Source organism: Perognathus longimembris, chromosome 5, assembly GCF_023159225.1.
Source record: "Perognathus longimembris pacificus isolate PPM17 chromosome 5, ASM2315922v1, whole genome shotgun sequence".
In the NCBI taxonomy this organism is placed as follows: Eukaryota; Metazoa; Chordata; class Mammalia; order Rodentia; family Heteromyidae; genus Perognathus; species Perognathus longimembris.
The window spans coordinates 79,965,925-79,986,858 of NC_063165.1; the positions used below are offsets into that span (position 1 = coordinate 79,965,925).

Consider the following 20,934-nt stretch of genomic DNA (forward strand, 5'->3'; position numbering starts at 1 on the left):
TGGTAAAGCACCTAATTTTATAAGCACAAAGCTCTGGGTTTGATCCCTAGCACCAAAAAAAAGCTTCCAAAGATATTAATCTTGTGAATAAAAAGATTTTCTTCCTGAATGTTCAGTAACAATTTCTCTGCTCCAAGGACATGAAATTATCTTTCTTTTTTTTTTTTTGCCAGTCCTGGGGCTTGGACTCAGGGCCTGAGCACTGTCCCTGGCTTCTTTTTGCTCAAGGCTAGCACTCTGCCACTTGAGTCACAGCGCCACTTCTGGCCATTTTCTATATATGTGGTGCTGGGGAATTGAACCCAGGGCCTCATGTATACGGGGCAAGCACTCTTGCCACTAGGCCATATCCCCAGCCCCGACATGAAATTATCTAAAGTGCATCAAATACTTTCCTATGCTCATAAAACAATGTAAAACCTGATTTTATGCTTAAATATTTAGTTAACAGCCAAAGAATCATAACTTCTGAGCATTACAATGTATGAAAATACTACAGGGTTTCATATATTTTTAAAAAATGATAAAACTGAACACATAAAATAGCCTTAGTATCAGTAGTAATTCTCTAAATTTTTTATTATCTAAAACTGCAAAGCTATAAACCTTTTCGGTACTTTGAATGAACAATCAAGAGTCATATTTATTCAGGTTTAAACTTCTCCAGCTGAAACAGAGTAAAAGGTTGTTCAACTCCTGAGGCCATATGCAAACCGTCTACCACACGGTCTCCTTATGTCATCATTGACGCACCTTCACCACCAGTGGCATCTTGGGAAATGTGAAGGTCTTCAAGCATCTCAGCCAGACTGATGCGAGGTGCGCCTTCATCATCAGTGTCACTTTCCACAGGGATAGTTGCATCTATGAAACACAGGAGGATTTCAAGTAAACAAACAAGAAACACAAACATCTGCTCCTACCAGTGTAAGTATGACTTAACGCTAATTGTTTAGTTTGCTCAGGTAACTTACTCATAAAATGAATAAAAATTAAGACAGGTACCACCAGATACTTAGGCTAAGAGAGAGGATCCAATTCCAGGCCAGCCTGGTCATATGCACAAGACCCTTCTTAACTCACAGCTAGGTGCAGTGATGTGCACCTTTAGTCCTAGCTACAGAGGAGGGTGAGAAGCACTGAGGTCCAAACCAGTTTGCAAGAAAGTCTGCAAAACTCCATTTCAACAGGAAGAAGCTGTGTATGACATGACATGCCTATCATCCCAGTGACAAGGAGAAGTAAAAAGTACATCTAGACAGAAAGGGAGACCATGTGTCAAAAATAACCAACACATGAAAGGGCTGAAGATGTGGCTCAAAAATAGGCCACCTACCTAATAAGCAATGGGCAGAATTCAAACCACCATTATAGGAACTATTATGCTAAGACAAAAGTATTATCAAATCTGAATATAACAAATAATACTTTAAAATATTCTACTTTTTAAAAGTTTGACTACCCAGTTTAAAAAACAGACAATAAAAGTCATTCATGAAATCCAAGTCTAAAATCCCAAAATACTCTCCTTGGTACTATATACAATCCATGACCAACACTCCTAAACAACCAACCTCTGTAAATGTTGACATTTTTTCTAATTGCCTCGTCCTCTTCAAGATCTTCAAGGAAATCCTGGTATTGCCTACAGGATAACAAAGATTTCACCAATAAAGTTGTGACATTTCGCTCACTTTCCTTCACTACTACACATAAATATGTTCCAAGAATTACAATCTTAAACATGGTTAAATGTGGACAGGCTGAAAAACATCTTTCGAAATTACATGATAAAGCTGGGCACCAGTGGCTCCCAAGTGTAATCCTAGCTACTCAGGAGGCTGACATCTGAGAATCACAGCCCAGGAAGGAAAGTCCATGAGACTCTGAACTCCAATTAACCAAAATCTCCAATTAGTCAAAAGCAAAGTGGAGCTGGGGCTCAAGTAATGAGTGCTAGCCCTGAGCAAAAAAGCTCAAGAACAACTTTAGGCCCTGAGTTCAAACCCAGGACCAACAGATACACAGACACAGACACAGACACACACACACACACACACACCAGCCAAACACGTGGTGATGACATGCATGACACATTAAAAAGATACCTTCCATCTCAACCATTCCCCAGTAAAGTCATACATCCAGGTTGAAATGCAGACTTTTTAAAGACTATAGACGAAAATCAAATTTGTTCTTAGAATAACTAAATTAACACACTACATGTTTATACATATTTACATGTTATATTGTAAGATATTTTAGAAATAGTGTTTTCCAACCCAACTGTGATGTGAATTTTTATATAACCATTTTGTATCAACAGTGTTTTGGGTGGTATTGGGACAGATAGAAAGCATAGTGGAAGGGGTGACAATAATCAAGAGGCACTGCCAGGGCTGATGGCTCATGCCTATAATCCTAGCTACTCAGGAGGCTGACACCTGTGGATCATGGTTTGAAGCCAGCCTGAGCAGGAAAGTCTGGGAGACTCTTAGCTCCATTAAACGAGTAAAAAGCCAGAAGTGGAGCTGTGACACACGTGGCAGGACATCAGGCTTGAGCAAAAAAGGCTAAGGGACAGCACCCAGGCCCAGTACCAAAAAGATAAAATGATTCCTTATACATATAAACCGAATGTTCAACTGAGAGCCCTTTGTGTAATTACTTAAATAATCTATTTAAAGAAAACAAGATCATATGTAAGGGGCCAATGCATGACAACTCTGTGCCAACTAACATAATTACTTACAAACAATAGCAATTCTCAAAATAATCTTTTATTTTTTACTTAGTCGTTAAGCTGGTAGAATAATAGCAGTCTTCAGTTTTGCCTTTCCTCTGTAAAAATGTAATTAGGTGAAGTAGCCTTATATATGGAGGCAACTAGACTTGGCCCAAGTACCTATTCCTTTCTTTATTTCCTACTTTGGCTGATATTAAAAGCAGGGAGTCAAAGGCTAATCACAACATTTAGGATTCACCTACGACTGAGATAAAGATGTATGAAAATGTTATTAAAACAGCTTAATATACTTGAAAACACAATGTGCAAACTAATTCCTAATTATATGCTTTACATGATATGCACATATTTAAGGATGTATTTTATATATGCATACAGATGTATCATGTAGATATATACATTTATGTACGTACAGAATTAAAAATACATGCATAAAAATGTTTTATTTTTTACTTTTATTCTTATTTTTTTAAAGCCAGTCCTGGGACTTGGACTCAGGGCCTGAGCACTGTCCCTGGCTTCTTTTTGCTCAAGGCTAACACTCTACCACTTGAGCCACAGAGCCATTCTGGCTTTTTCTGTATATGTGGTGCTGAGGAATCGAACCCAGGGCTTCAGGTATGAGAGGCAAGCACTCTACCACTAGGCCAAATTCCCAGCCCTAAAAATGTTTTTTAAAAAGGAGAATGTTTTTACCATCACTAAGACCACTTTTCATTCAATAAGCTTTGATAGAACACATCATCTTCATTTCTGCTTAAGTTTAAAAAAATAACATTTATCATTAATGAGGTGTTTCCCTTTATGTCAAAAGTACTTATCTGCTATGTGATATTTGCTACACTTTAACTTCTCAACCAAGTTTTTTCATTAGTAGTAGCACGATTATAATGTGGTAACCCAGGAAATAATTAGCAAGTCTTATTAAATGTCACTATTAAATGTCACTCTTATATCAAGTCTACCAACACCCTGGTAAGAAGACAAAATGCAAACTGAGAGCAAGGACCAATCATGTGATGCCCATCTCTTTACAACATAAAAATGACTCCTAAGGATTACGAGGCAGCATAAAGGGTAGGAAGATAAGTAGGACCTTTCGTCATCCGTATCCATGTTTTCTCGATCTCTTGCGAGTTCCTTTAGTTTCCAGTTTCTACGGCGCTGACGTTTACTACGGTCATAACTCTTCTTAATTAATACCTATGATGGCAATATTCAGTTACCGAACAGAAACAATATAATAGGGCAACAAAATTCAACAGTTTTCAAAAATGAAAGGTTGTGAGAACAGCAAGAAAGCTGGGTGCCAGTGGCTCATGCCTGTAATCCTAGCTACTCAGGAGGCCGAGAGCTGAGGATAGAGGTTCAAAGCTAGCCTGGGCAGGAAAGTTGATGAGACTACAATCTCCAATTAACTACCAGAAAATCAGAAGTGATGCTGTGGCTTGGGTGGTAAAGCATTAGCCTTGAGCTGAAGAGCTCAGGGACAGCACCCAGGTCCAGAGTTCAACCCCCAGGACAGACAGGGAAAAAAAACAAGAATAGCAGGAAAGTCACCAAATTGATAATGATGGTGGCTATATCTCAGGAGAAAGATAAAGCAAGGGCAAAGAGGAATTACAAAACATATCTCCATACAATTTCATGAGAATATTATTTCCTGAGTAGATTGATTACACATGTGGGCCATTGGCACCTGGCTTAACTTTCTTCAATAACCAGAAGCTGTTTTTAATCAATTTCAGTTTCCACTAACATTCATATACTTCATTCTTAACTATGAATTGTTAGGAGGTGCTTTCTTTTATTCTATTAAGTACTTATAGAACTATGTATAACTTTTACCACACGTATCTCAGAATACTATGGAATAATCATGAAGTCAAATAGGAGACAGGGTATTTCACTCTATGTTCTAACTAAACTTTTCACAAAAGTTTTAACAACTGAAGATTTTCAATTGCAATTAGATTTAATACTGAATAATGTTCTTAACTCTAGATGCCCTCTTTGGATCTTTGCCAGTATACATGAAGAGAGTAAGATGAGACTAGTTTTGGAATGCACCTGAAATTCTAAAGGCCATTATTTCTAGCTGCAAACTTGCTAACTATTTTTACAGAGAATAAAAATTTAATTGTAAAGAATAACCAAGCAGGGCACCGGTGGCTCACACCTTAATCCTAATGACTCAGGAGGCTAAGGTCTGAGGATCTGGGTTCAAAGCCAGCATGAGCAGAAAAGTCCCCATGAGATTCTCATTCCCAAGTGACCACTCAAAAACCAGAAGCAGGGGCTGGGTATATAACCTAGTAGCAAGAGTGCTTGCCTCACATACATGAAACCCTGGGTTCAACTACCCAGTACCACATATACAGAAAACGGCCAGGAATGGCACTGTGGCTCAAGTGGCAGAGTGCTAGCCTTGAGCAGAAAGAAGCCAGGGACAGTGCTCAGGCCTTGAGTCCAAGCCCCTGGACTGGCAAAAAATATAAAAACAAAAACCAGAAGCTTAAGTGGTAGTGTACTAGCGTTGAACACAAAGAAGTTCAGGGAAAGCGCCAGGCCCTAGGGTTCAAGCCCCACAACTGACCAAAAAAAAAAAAAAGTTAATAATCAAAACTACAATAAAAAGGAATAAAACTTGTAATAATCTCAACAAGAAAAATGATTTAAAACAAAGACTTTTGCTACTATGCCTGAATGATAACATATTTTAAAACTCCAAAACTGATTTGCTATTTTCAAAAGCATGAACTTAAACATTTTACAGGGTTACACAAATCCTCTTAAGCATGGGAAAAAAGAAAAATCTAAAGCCTTACCACATCTGGAAGTCTATCTGAGTTTATTTTGTTGACATGTTCATCATTTAAGTTACAGTTGGCCAAATCAAACCTGAAATGTAAATAATGAAAAACTTCATGACTATCCCTTGCCAGTAACTTATTTTATTAATATTATTATCTAAAACTCCAAAGTCAAACATTCTGAATTTTACTACTCAATGAACAAGCTTCTGCAGAATATAGTAAAGATATGGAACATTCTATTTTCACATCATCCACTGTTGTCCACCTTATCAGAAACCTATGAGGCTAACTTTAACTATGGGATTCACTTCCATTAGTTTTATAAAAAATAAAAGACTTTTTAAAAAAAAGCAACCTCAACTAATACTCCAGTAAAAGGAACTAAAACCCCAAGACCAAAGCAGTATTTAAAGCACACTGCTAAGCTTTGAGAAAGGACCATATTCTATGTAACTTCATATATGGCTGCCATTGGAGGGGGGCAGTTTTGGGGTTTGAACTCTGGGCCTGGACACTGTCCCTAAGCTCCTTTTGCTCAAGGCTACTGCCATTTGAGCTACAGTACCACTTCTAGTTTTTTCTGTGATTAGTTGAATAAGTATCTCATGACTGTCCTGCTCCAGGTGGCTTTGAACCTTGATCCTCACATCTCAGCCTCCCGAATAGGCAAAATTACCAGCATGAGCCATTGGTGCCCCAATGGCTGCCATTTTTTATGCACAATTGAAGAAGAAAAAAATCTACACACCAAAGAGCTGTAAATATGGATCAAACCATATAAACTCAGGGCTTAATTGCCAAAATACTGGAGCAAATGACTCATGTAGATGAAAACAACAGGCTTTTGTCCAATCGTGGTTTAATATAGTTGTCAATAAAAAATGAATATAAGGCTGCTAAAAACTCTTGAAATATTTTTAAGAGTAAAAACTTGGCTTTCTTGGCTCCCAAGAAACTTTCTAATGCCAACTGGCAATTTAAAATACTACAAAATTCACAATGAAATCTCCTTATACTATTAATATTAATGTATGCTAATAAGAATAGTATAAAACACAAACCCCAACACCAGGTCTCCAGGATTTAGAAGATGTCCCAAATGAGTGCGACAAAAATACTGTTTATCTGTATTCATTTCGGATGTTTTCTGCACCCAGACTTCCCCAAGGGTATGCTAAACAGGAAAGAAAATGCAGTAAACATAATTCAAGAAGCACCTCAGAGGAAAATTAAGTACAATACTGATTTTATAATATTCACTTTAAAGATCAGAATTTTTAGTTCCCAGATCTCTTAAAACATATGGAAAAAGACCGATAAGGAAATAATAAAAATACGTAACTGATTTTGCCAAGATTTTAATGTTTTTATAAAATATTAATACTCCTTGAACAACCAAGAATTTTCAAAAGAAATACACTGGAAGACTTACCAATAGTTCAGTTAAGAGGCTTGCTCTTAACTAATTTTTTTTTATTTTAAATAAATACATGGAAAGTAATATCTTCTATTTGCATTTATTTTGGCCTCAAGAAGCAACAATACTTCAGAGGAAAGTAATTCCTCAGTATTCAGATTAAGGAGTCTCTCAAAATTGTATTTCATACCAGAAGACAATACACTCCTATACTTAAAAAGATGCTTGATTTTTAATTAGATACAAGTTAAAATTATACAGCTAAATTTAGAACAGTTTAATGCTGTGTTGTTTGTTCCAGAAAGCCAGCATGTTTTCAGAAACATGGAAAGCCATGTCAAAAGGACATAGGAGCAGAGTTCCATTGGCTGACTCTGGAGCAATGTATGCATTTAAAAACAGAAAGACTGAAGGAAGAGAAGAAATACAATAAATACCTAATTTAATGTGCGGTCCCAATTGGAGACTTATTTGAATGAATCAGAAAAGATACTTCTGAGTTAAATGAAGGAATGTGAATGTAGACTAAATAGTTCATAGGTAAAATAGTGATACAGTGATCATGTAAAAACAAATTCCTGTATGTTTTAGGGATATGTGTTAAAGTATTTTGTAATAAAAAACAAAAAAGCTACTAGGTGATTTAGTCCTTCAAACCTTTGTAATCATTTAAAACTCTGACCCCCAAATTAACTTATCATAAAGTATATAAGGCTACTAAGTTCTACCACAATGACTCCATGTTTTAACAATATTTATTTTTAGCTTAATGTAGTACTTGCTTTGACCAGACTCCAGGAAAGAAAGGAGTAAGGAGGGGAGAGAAGGAAACCAAAAGGTAATAATAATAGTAGTAGCAGTAGTAGGAATAATAAGCAGTTGGGTGGTAGAACATAGATTACCTTTTTTGATATCATTCCAGCACCTGCACTGCGTTTTATATGGTGGACTGTGCTGCATTCCATCACAATAAACTCTTCCAGCTGTTTGGGATGGCATAAACTATTGAAAGGATGACTCCAGAAAGTGCTGCCATCAATATCTGCAACTATAAATGAACACAGAACCCTAAAACACAAGAAAGCTGACAGTTTTCAGAGTCCTCAAATGTGTTAGGGAGATGGCAAAATACACGAAATGACAGGCTTCAAACCCCCAGGAATTACAGTACCAAATCGTTCTCTACAGCCATTATTCATTTCTATTAACTCCAAACTGCTCACAGAACAAGGGGGATAAAAAAAGATCACATGTATCTTCCTCAGCTATAATTCTAATAACAGAGCTAAGTATCTTATGAGATCAGATGCAATTCAACTGTACAGTTCTATCATTTTATTTTAGAAACACATTAGTAATTTAGGCTGCTTCTATCACAGAAAATAAAGCTTAGTTTTACCTAAGATAGAACATTCAATTCAGAGTAGAAGTACAACTCAAGTGGTAGAGCAAACAGACATTCAGCTGATGAGGAGCTGATGGGGAAAAAAAAATAATTGAATAATTCAATTTTAAAAACGTGTAGGAAATCCATGAAAAAAATCAAGTAGGAGAGCCAAATACTGAGACATATAAGAATACAAGGCCATTTTCAAATAGTTTTGTAAATGCTAAAAATTATTTGGAATAATGATGAAATAGGTAAAAGTCCTATTTAAACTAAATGACCACAGTGGATTGACTACAAAAGGTTAAATGTCCCAAATTCTAAAAACTAAATTTGACAATAAAGTAGTCACAAAAATTAAACTTAGCAATTAAGTGATGGACTAAAACTAGGAAATTTATAAAAATTCATAGAATTGTCTTATTTTTAAGAATGTACAGCTCATCAAAAGCTCTATAATTTGTGTTCCAAGTACTAATTGCTAATTTTAACTAGTTGTTCAGAACAATATTACTTAGATGCATTGTACTCATAACCTGAATTATCAAATTGAATCCCCATTGTACAACTACCTAATTAAAAAGAAAAAAATTCAATGAAATCCCTTTTGTATAACTAATATAAGCTAGTAAAAAAAATGCTGAAAGAAAAACACCAAAACCAGTATTATCAGCCATGATAAAATTAACACGATAAATTATTACTGCATGCTATGCAGGACAAATCAAGGCAAATTTAGTTCCAAAACTTACCTTGTAAGGTATTTGGGTCTATGAGATGGATGGCACTAGTTACTCGAATACACACACATATCTGGTTCATATTGCCAAGGCTTTGTGCCAGTTTTGGAGAGAGGCAGACAACATTATCCTAATCAACATTTAAGATGAAAGAAATATTTATTAAGTTTCTGACAATCATCAATGTAACCCTGATCCAACCAGACTTGCCAAGCCAAAATGGTTTCCTTTTGTTCTCAAGACAAAATCTCATTTTGTAGCCCAAGCTGGCTGAGACCCTACAATCCTCCTGCCTCTCTAGTGCTGGGACTACAGACATACAACATTATACCCAGCTCCAAAACAGGACTTTGCCATTCTTATGCCAATAAAGATTTTACACAAAAAAATGGTCAGTCTTTAGAGGAGGGATGGGAGAGGATGTTGAAAGAAGTGCCACTGATCAAGATATATTGTATTCATAAACTGCTTTGTTAAATGGCAATTCTATTATATAATCACCTAAAGATAATTTATAAAAATTGAAAACAAGCCACTTGTTCTTAAGACAAACATGTCTGATGCTGGGCACCCATGTAATTCTGGAGGCTGACATTAGGAGGATCACATTTTGAGGCTAACTCGGGCAAAAAGTGTACTTGATCTTATCTCAATGAATAACAACAATAAAAAGAGAAAGACAGGCATGGTGGTAACACATCTGACTTTACACTATGTGGAAAGTAGGAGGAGGAGGGTCATGGTGCGGGCCATCCTACACATTATTGTGGGATCTCATCTGATTTCAAAAAGCAATGAAAGCAAAAAGGGCTGGGAGTATGGCTCAAGTAGTATAGTCAGCTGGCTAGCATCCCAGCATTGCTCTCCTCGAAACAAAGAAAACAGGTATGGTTAATTTTCTAAATCTACTTTAAATTTATTTGAATCTAAATAAGTAACAAATTTCAAAGGCCAATATATTTCTCTTAAACAAAAACTTGTACTACTATATCATAAAAGGGAATTACCAAAAAATTGCACATCTTACACGAATACTGGAAGATATTAACCAGCAATGCAAATTTTTTAAGTGGGTATTTTCTTGTCATTATCCTCAAACATACAACAACCATTTGCACAGTGTTCATATTGCATTAGGTACAAATACTGTGTAAAGTACACAGGAAGATGTGCATACTGGGCACTTGCATGTTCTACACCACTTCATATGTGGTACTAAATTTTAGTATCTGAAGTGAAAGACTCTCAAGTACCTACATGGTCATAAGAAATTAAAGTTATTACTAGTAACTTATTATCTACCTACATGGGCACCCAGCTGGGTACAAAATCACTAGTACTGTCTATGTTCTACTGATGTTCAGTAACTATTTGTTGAATTATAGTTCACTTATATTTTTGTAGCAGTTTTATCTTATTACAATTAGGTGAAATAATTAACATTTTAAATGATATGTTCAGATTCTTATTGCATGATCTGTTTTCTGTAATAGTTTAATCTTACCAAATTGATCTTACATGTGTTTGCATATGTTCCTCAAAGTAGATGAGTTTTTAATTATTATTTCCTGTAATTCAAATCTTTGTGGAACTGTAAATATAGGCTTATATCTTAATAAACAAAATAAAAGCTGTGCCAATTCATAATATTCAATTATTATTTTTAATATCTTTTTAACAAGGTTAAATGTATCATAAATCACTTGAAGAAATTATTCTACATTTTTAACACCCTAGCAGCAAACCAGGGCTACAAATAAAATGTAAGTCAACTATTCACTTGTACTATTATAGATGTGAATTAACTGATAAATAGATACCTTGCAGATTGGAACGATTTCCACAGAAAAAGTGCTTTTGTAATTGCACGTGTTATTATGGATATCTTGAGAGATCAACCTTTGTGATGTTTTGTACCTATTAAATAAAGAAAGTTAACTGTAATTTAAAAAAAAGTACAGTTCCTTACTTGAATAGACTTTTCACAAAATCAAAGGATTACTGCCTAAGGTCTGAAATAGCTTCCCAATGTTTGATATTACATTAAAATGTAACTTCATCCACTTGTACTTCTAAACTTTCAGCAAAATGACTACCCCTATCACTTATTTCCATTACTATTAAAAAAAAAAAAAAACTCGGACTGCAAATGTGGCATAGCAGTAGAATGCTTCTAGCATGCATGAAGCCCGGGGTTCGATTCCTCAGCACCACATAAACAGAAAATGCCAAAAGTAGTGCTGTGGCTCAAGTGGCGGTAGCTTGCTAGCCTTGAGCAAAAAGAAGCTCAGGGACAGTGCTCAGGCCCTGAGTTCAAGCCCCAGGACTGGCAAAAAAAAAAGAAAAGGAGAAAAACCAAAATTCTATTTCTTCAAGCCAATCTACTTTCTAAAAGCCATACTAATAATGCCCATGTTTTGTTCATACTAATCTCACCTTCCCAATACAAACTCTAGCTGTAAAAATCTCCCCCATCTCTGGAGTGAAAAGTCCTAGCTCTTCTCATTCCACTTAAATACAGCATTACAATGTTTATTGCCATGGAGTTGGATCTAGCTCCCAAAGACATTCCTATATATTCTTTGGCTAATATATCCATGAAGTGGCTAACTTAATAAAATGCTTCCTGATTAGGTAAGTAATCCTACTACAACTTTAAATATTTTAACAAAAGATGGCTAAACTGGGTGCCAGTGGCTGGCTTATGTCTATATTCCTAGCTTTTCGGGATGCTGAGATTTGAGGATTACAGTTCAAAGCTAGCTGGCCAGGAATCCAAAGAATTCTCATCTCCAATTAAGTGTAGTGTGTGTGTGTGTGTGCGCACACGCACGCACACACACACATATACACACAAAAGCTGAATGTAGAGCTCTGGCTCAAGTGGTAGAGCATTAGCCTAAGCTACAAAGCTCAGGGACAGCACCCTGGTCCTGGCATCAAGCCCCAGAACAAATCAAGATTGGGACGGACACGGACACGGACACGGACACACGGACACACACATAGATCTAAGTCTGAAAAGCAGATGTGGCCTAGTCTATCCATTCCCGGATCCCTGGACTCAGTCACATTTACATTCACAACAATTCACAACATACCTACAAGGAACTGTGCACTGAAGAAACTCTACCATCTTCAGGGCATGTTGTTTTGAGGAATAATAAAAATCCAGACCATCTTTAAAAAAAACACACAGTAAGTTTCCTCTAACATATCACAAGTTAGATCCCATATGAAATAAAATCAAGTTGTTACCAAGAAATAAAAGATTATATCCACAACAGATTAGAAATATCAATTAAGATCTGCTTGGCAAAAGGAAAGACAAAATGGATCAGACCAAAGCTAACAAATGAGAACAGATTAATAATTTTAATTCTAGAACAAAAAAAGACCAAAGTGGGAGGGAAAAAAAGAGAACGTTTTGTGTTATGAATAGAACAATCTACCAAGAAAACAAGAGTTTATTTAATTGAGACACATGGGCTCATGCCTATGTAGTAATCCTAGCTACTCTATTTGAGAGGCAGAGAGCAGAGGATTATGGTCGGAGGTCAGCCAAGCACAAAAGGTTCAAGGACTCCATCTCAACCAACGGCTGGGTGAGGTAGAGTGTGCCTGTTATCCCAGCCATGGACAGTTTGAAAATAAGGAGCACAATTCAGTAATTCAGTCATTCCTTTGAGAATAGTTATCATCACACCTGTACTTCAGAAAAAAACTTACTTCTATTAATTTATAACTACGCATTAATCACCAAATAAAAAATACTAAGTGCTATGATCATGGAACAAAGTACTTGCCTAGCATACACAGACCCTATGTTTAAGACCCAGCACCATAAAATAAGCAAGCCACTGGGAAATGATGTACAAGTTTTAAAATTCCATCTAAGAAATCTAATTGTATAGTATTTGATTATTACTGAGTTTAGGCTTCTGAACTAATGTATCCATCTCAAGTTCCTCTTGGCATATGAAGCACATTAAAAACATCACATAAGAATTTGCACATCACAAAAGTAAATGTGCTCTTCCCATCAGAACTAATCTCTCCACTACGTAAGTTTTTGGTCAATTTTCTCCCAGGGCACTGTAAACTATACTGATACAGTTCCTTGTCTACTTTTCTACTGGTGAAATGAGCAAAAGCTATTAAGGATAAAATTAATAGCCTTGAACCAGGACAGGGGGGAGAACATCAAAGAAACAAACAGCAGTTCAAAGAAATAAATAGCAGTTCTAGTATACCTAGCTCTAGCCACTAGTTATAAATAAATTTAATGGGAGCTTAAAACAGAAGAAAATCCAAAATTCAGTTCAGCTACATTTCAAATGCCACTCAATAGCCATAGAGCTAAAGGAAACCTAAAACTGCTTCCTCCCTAACACTAAGTTATTTCGATAGTACCATGCCAGATATCAGTAAAATAAGGCTATTCAAGGTAAGCTGAAACAAGTCAGACATTATTCAAATTCTTTGAAATTTAAACTCACCATGAATCTCTTTGATACGAAGTGTATTCTGATGCATTCCATACTTCAAAATCAACTGCTCCAGATAATAGAATGTTTTTTTGTGCAAAGTCTAAATATAAATGCATAAGTGAATGAAAAAATTAAGTAGTACAAAAAGCTACTTAAAATACATCCAAATACCAGCTATTGATAAAAACAAACTAATTTTTCAAACGAAAGCAACCTTTACAGAGTATCTAAAATGTAAAGTAGCCTTCTGGTACAGAGAGGATATGGTAAGAAGGGGGAAAGGGTTTCACTAGTTCTTTGCAGTTGACATAGGTAAAATACAAGATGTCAGATTCTAGTCTGACTACCTTTTGCCTGACTTGAATTACAGCCTTCCAGAAATCTTTTGCTTCTATTCTGTGGCAATCTCCACACATCTGGGACTGGATGACATAGTCCACCACAAATACCTGCTGAAGGATAGCGCCATTCATCACCTGGGAAGGACAGCAAGTACACTCCATGTTACACTTCTGCTGCATGACACTTCAAACTTAATTTAAAACCTTCTGTGACAAACACACTGAATACAGCAAAATTTAAAGTCATAAAAAGAAGCTATATATTTCAAGAAGGCAGGTCTTTAACCATCAGTTGGAGTGGCTGTGATATTCTTTGGAATATTTGTATATTCACATACACAAGTATGCTTATGGTAGTATGTGTATACAGAGAATTAACCCTTAAAAGAAACAATTAAGAAGTTCTTAAAAACAAATGATTCCTAGCTGGGTATAATAATATACACCTGAAACCCCAGATGTTTGAGGACAATGATTTGAGGCTGGCTAAGGTTAAAAAGAAAGACTCTATCCAAAAACTAACTAAAAAGGCCAGGGAATATGGCTCAAGTGGTAGAGCAGCTCCCTATCAAGAATGAGGCCATGTATTCCAACACCAGTGCTGCCAAAAAATAGAAGAAAAAAATTACTTAATTTAATGGTTCTCAAACACAGTCAACAGAAATAGCCTAAGAAACTTTCTACATACACAAGGCTGATGTTGTAGCTCTGTGCTTGCTTCCAGCATTGTAAAGTCTTGGATTTAATCCCTAATACTAGGAAAAATAAACACCACACATCTAGATATTGTCATTCAGTTACTGAGTAATTTAGGATCAACAAACTTTAAGAATACCATCATTGTTTTAACTCCTGTCCTTTTCCTGATTTAAAAAAGAAAATGGTAGAGGGGGCCCCTGTATGACCCAATCTTCCTGCCTTAAACTCCTAGGTACTAGGAATATAGGCATGTACCACCACACTCAGTGCATTTGAAAGTATCTAGCCTGCTAATGAAGAACAATGGTTGCTTATCCTTTGTATAGATGATCAAAAGAACAAGAAAGGATTAAAATCAAGAGCACACTTTAAACCATGAGGTGCCCTAGGCCCTCATTCTCATTACTCGAATTTTAACCAGGCTTAAAAAATGTACAGCTTACCTCTTTCTGAATAGTTAATTTAACTTTAAGTCTCTTAGAATGGGGCTCAGTCCAAACAAAGCCTGCATCTACAAGTCGTACCTTCAAAACAAAAACAAAAACACAATAAAATACAAGCAAAAGACAGTTAAGTTCCCTCCTGAGGAAAAAAGATTGAAATAACTAATTAATGAACAGATCTCCAAAGAATAGATTAAGGAGGCTATGGTTAACATTATTATTACACACTAGAGTAACAGCATCAAATAAAAGAACAATCCACTGGCTACGTTATGCAACTAATGTAATTCAAACAAGAATTAAAAATATTTAACAGAAAGCCAGGTGTGAGTGGCTCACACCTATAACCCTAGCTACTTACGAAGCTGAGATAGGAGAACCATGGTTCAAAGCCAGCCCTTGGGCTGTTTTGCTCAAGGCCTAGTGCTCTATCACTTGAGCCATAGCTCTACTTCCAGCTTTTTGGTGGTTAAATTTTCCTGCTTAGGATGTGTTTGAACTGCGATCCTCAGACTTCAGCCTCCAGAGTAGCTAGGATCACATGCATGAGATAACACTAGGCTTTTTGGTAGCTATTTTAACAAACTAACACACAGAAGTATTTTTCTGTAATATGAATTTTTTTAATTACTTATTGTCAAAGTGATGTATAGACGGGTTACAGTTTCATACGTAAGGCAGTGGGTACATTTCTTGTACAATTTGCTATCTCCCCCTCCTCCCTCCCACTTCCCCATTTCCCTCTGCCCCCCATGAGCTGTTCAGTTGGTTTACACCAAATGGTTTTGTAAGTATGTAATATGAATTTTAACAGAAGGATACTCATAAATACTGCCTTTAGCTGTTTGACCTACCTTACTCAGAGGGGCTTTGATTTTTTTCAAACACAAAGCAAGAAGTTCCCTGGATTCTAAAGCACATTGTACCCAAGTTCCTGGTGGCTGAAAGTACCTAAGAGAGAAGAAAACATACTGAAATCAATCATCTTACAGGATAAACAGAAATCTATGAGCATAAAATAAGAATACTGATTAACCAGCAATATTACTCATGGTTGCTCTGGAATATCCCAAATGTTTAGCGAAAACTTGGAATAATAGTAACTTTAGTTAAGAACGAAAAACTTTGAGTAAAAAAATCTGTTATTAAATGGGTTTAATTATGAACAGAAGTTCACCAATTTTTTTTTAATTTTTATTGTCAAACTAATGTACAGAGAGGTTACAGTTTCATATGTTAGGCATTGGATACATTTCTTGTACTGTTTGTTACCTCCTCCCTCATTCCCCCCTCCCCCCTGCCCTTTCCCCCCATGAGTTGTTCAGTTGATTTACACCAAACAGTTTTGCAAGTATTGCTTTTGTAGTTCTTTGTCTTTTTATCCTGTCTCTTTCGATTTTGGTATTCCCTTTCACTTTCCTAGTTCTAATACCAGTATACACAGTTTCCAATGTACTCAGATAAGATACAGTGATAGTGCAGGTACAACCACAGAAGTTCATTGAATTTCAGTGGTTTACTCTGTACTCCTAAAATGCTTAGAATGGCTTGTTTATCACACACAAAAAAAGACAAACTAGCACCTTATTTATTTCATTATGTATCAGCAATAGTTCAGACATTCATCTACCAAGCAAGTTCCTTTCCAAATGTCAAACTGAAAACCCTGAGTTTTAAAAACATGCTTTAAAAATATTTAATGTCCTGGACACCAGAAGCTCACAACTATAATCCTAGCTTACTCAGAGAGCTGAGAGGATCAAGGTTCAGCATTAGCCATGGCAAACAAATCCAGGAGACTCTTATCTCCACCAAAAAGCTGGAAATGGAGGCATGGCTCAAGTGGTATAGTACCAGCTGTGAGTAAATAAGCCAGATGAGCATGAAGGGCCATAAGTTCAAGCCCCAATACTGGCAGAACAAAATGCAGATTTATAAAAGATTAGATCTCAAACTCACCACACATGCAAACCACACATTCCTTAAAACAGTATACAAAATTATATATATATGCATTTATATATACATATATGTATGATAGATCTCAAATTCCCCCAAGAGATCCATGAATTACCTCTCCATACACATACACAAACTAAGGTACTACAGTGTGAGCCCAATTAGGATCAAAAATACAATTTTCACTGACCAGTTTTGTGTTGTTCAATGGCCTAAGATATAAACTGCTTATAACAACTAAAGAAAACAAAAGAGTGTTAAACATCAACTTCCAAAAGAAGCCTCTGTTTTAAAATGTAGTCTTTATTTCAGGCCATTCTAGATTTGATTTACTGAGCTTCTTTTCTGTCTCAACTATAGTAATTTTAGTTACCTGTAAACATTGTTTTTAAAGCTATTGTTACTTAAAACATAAGGTGCTTTCTATTAGACATATATTATATATAAACACTCATGGTAATATTGGTAATTAGCATGTCCTTAAAATCTGTTCTTATCCTTATCCACACCTGTCTATCAACTATGTACATTAAACTTACTAAATCCATTAACAGAGACAATACATATTCAAATACCTTTATACTAACTAGATTAGTAGTGCAATGTAGAAAAATACACCATAAAATTACAAATTATATTTTTTGCCAACATTAACCTAAGTGAAAATTAAATTCTATTGCATAAGCTCTGTTCTTAGAATAATCTCAGCATATCCTAGGGCCGCCTCTATATAAACCTCAACTTTAACCATGGTTAAACAGCAATGCACCATACCTTTGACATTGTTTGCAGAAAGAAATTGAGATTTGTTTTGGAATTCCTTGGCTGATGTCTACTTTACTTCGCAAACAGGCCACACAAATATTGGCAGGATTTGGACTAATTGGGACACCACACTCACAACACAAGCTTGAATAAATAAAAGATACATTTTTCTAGTTAGATATATTAATACACTAAGTAAATAAAGCAAAAGCTTTCTAGGTAAGCTCTTTATTTGAAAAAAAAATGACATAGAAACAAATCAGTCAGTAAAGAAGCAATAAAGAGTAAACCTGAAATACTAAGGGGAAAAGGGTTAAAGATGGCTGCACAATGAAAATGACCGATATCCCTAGGGTCTAGCATCAACTCTATACAAAAAGAACTGCATGCAATGATGGAAATGTTCTAGTTTTGCAGTATTAGATAAGATAGCCATGAACCTCAGGTGGCAACAGAGCCAGTGGCAGAGAGAAGTGCATCTGAGGAATTCAATTTTTAATTTAATTTTATTAAATTTACATTTAAATAACCAGCATACATCTAAACAAACCTTAAAAACAAATGTTGGTATACACACGAAGACAGTAAAATGGAGATGTATTTTAAAAATACACAACATGTACTAACCTCGATTTAAGTACTTTAAACACAATAAAAAATTTTAAGTTTTAGACCAAGACCACCCACAAAAATAACTGTAATTAATCCTGTGGATATGCTCTTCCAGCATTTCTATGCAGACCCAACATCCACATTTAATTTTAATCCACATGTTAATTTTTAACAAAAAGCAAAATTACAATAAATTTCACAACTCTAAACCAGGAAAACCAGTCCTGTTATTCATCATCCCTTTTTAAAAACTGGAAATACAGAAGAGACAAGTAGTACACCAATGGCAAAACCAAAAGGAAAACTCTATTTCAAGAATATGTAAGTGATCTCTTTAATTCAACCACTTCATGTCTAAGTACTAAGCCTTTACAAATGCATCTGACCAGTACAGCTGCACCCTCATTTGCTCTGAACCTTGTTCATTTCCTCAGGCCTACAGGACTGCCTAGTCATCTTGCTCTAATAAACATTTCTTAATGTTGCATTTATAGAACATATGCAAGCTATGAACTACACAATAAAAACTGATATGTAATAGTAATTACACAGCAACATACTCCAAAGGGTAAAGGAGACCAATAGACTACCAAAATATATTTTACCCAAAGCAGAGAGGAAAGTACCTCGAAGTCTAGTGGTACTAACAGCAGAAGTTTATGAATCATTACTATGTTCTCAGGCTTACACCTGTACTTCTAACTACAAGGGAGGTTGCGATCTAGGAATGGTAGGAAAAATCCATGAGGCTCTTTATCTCCAATAACCACTAAAAAAAAAAAAAAAAAAAAGGCCCTCATGGTAGAAAGCCAGCTCCAGCAAAAGATAAAGGGCAGCAGCCCTCGGACCCTAAGGTCAAGCCATAGTAGTGCCCATTCAAAAAATAGAAAAAAAAAAAAAAAAGTGTGACAATCCTGTAGTGGGAATAGCAACGTCCCTGAGGTCCAGAGCACCTGAAATGTGACTAGTAAGTATGACAGCACGGCGGAGTAGTTAATGTCTCCAACTCAATGAAAAGTTATCGTATCCACACAGGGTCACTGGATGCGTACTCAACAGCGCCTGAGCTAAAAGGACAAGGACGTATCCATGGGTGTTTCAGTCATCTCATCAACTAGATGAAACTCAATAACCAAACAGCAAAACTGTTTTGCAAGCAAATGACACTGATGATTTTCATTTGTTTGTAAAAGAACCTCTTCCCCCACCATCCATTTATTTGTGTGTGTGTGTGTGTGTGTGTGTGTGTGTGTGTGTGTGTTTCCAGCGAAGACGTGAAGTTTTACAGACAGGCTCACTTGAGCTTCACATTTAACAAGGACCAGGAGAAAGGACGGGGGGGGGGGGGGGGAGAGGGGGGTGCTCACATGTGTCCAGGGCCGCGGTCGGTAGACTCTGTCAGATACTCCATCCTTCTCAACAAGCTTCCCTGAAAAAAGAAAATGCCGAGATCCAAATCATCGGTCTGGTCTCCTCTTCCACCCCTGTCTTCCCCCGGCCTCTCGGAGCCTGACACCACGCAGCCAAGACGGAAAAACCACGCTCCCCGCGGGGACTTGGGAAGGAGGAACTCGTGGATCCGACCCCGGGGACGCCTGGCTTCCCACCCGCACGACCCTCGAACTCGGTGCGGGGGGGGGGGAGGGGGCGGGCGAAGCCACCAGGCGACCGCGAGCCCCGGGCCGGGTGGGGAGGGGCCGGGCACCCCCAGACAGGGTCGCCGCACGCGCACACGTGCACACACTGCCCCGCCTGCCCTCCCCCCCACCCCCAACCCCAGCCCGCACCCCGCCGCCGACGCACACGTGGTGCGAACGAGGCCCGGGCCGGCGCGAGCCCGCAGCCGGCCTCCCTCCCCTGACCCCGCTCCCCCCTCACGAACCCCCTCCGGCCAGCAGACCCAGTCTCGTCCCCCCCACCCCACCCCAACCCCTGAGTCCACTCGACAACCCGGGGCAAGCCTAAATATACCGAAAGCCCGCGACGGAACCAACCGCCTCTTTCCTGTCAGGAGGCCTCAGCTGCCAGAGCGGCTACGGGGGGAAATCTCGCGACAGCGAACCTCGAAATCCCGCGCATAATCCCGCGCGCTACCGGTCGGCGGAGAGGGAGAGAGGCCCAGGAGTGACGGTGGGCGTGTCTAACGCAGGAGGCGTGACTGAGAGCGGCGAGGGGCGTGGCTGAGAGCCGCGAGGGGCGTGGCTAAGGGCGAAGTGGGCGGGGCCGAGGGAAATGGTAGGAGGTCTGGGAAGCGGCTTACCTTACCAGGTGGCATCTTGTCTGTTTCTCTGGCCAGAGTTCACCCTAAACCGACCTCGTCCACGAATTATATGAAAGGCATAAGAAATCCATAACTCTACGTGAAGAAATCTGTTGTTTTTAGATTCGTTATGGGTTTGACAAAATTATGCTTCTTGATAGTGTGCTTAAATTATTTCTGACTTTACCTCCTTTGATCTTAAAGCAACACAGACCATACAATTTGCTCCTCTCGTGATAACATTTCAAATGTTGGAAGG

The 20,934-nt window shown here is 37.5% G+C and overlaps 1 protein-coding gene across 1 annotated transcript; it reads right to left on the reverse strand.

Annotated features, from left to right (window-relative positions):
• Positions 1–612: 612 nt before the first annotated feature.
• On the reverse strand, positions 613–20,466 carry Nmd3 (NMD3 ribosome export adaptor). Its single transcript, XM_048347174.1, has 16 exons — positions 20,387–20,466; positions 19,783–19,844; positions 17,813–17,947; positions 15,934–16,030; positions 15,080–15,160; positions 13,944–14,072; positions 13,606–13,696; positions 12,208–12,286; positions 10,927–11,023; positions 9,119–9,236; positions 7,882–8,027; positions 6,624–6,736; positions 5,575–5,647; positions 3,843–3,949; positions 1,575–1,645; positions 613–864 (listed from the first exon to the last, which is right to left on the reverse strand). Exons 2-16 carry the CDS (start codon positions 19,824–19,826, stop codon positions 734–736), a joined length of 1,512 nt encoding a protein of 503 aa, XP_048203131.1. The 5' UTR covers positions 19,827–19,844; positions 20,387–20,466; the 3' UTR covers positions 613–733.
• Between the last annotated feature and the right edge of the window lie 468 nt (positions 20,467–20,934).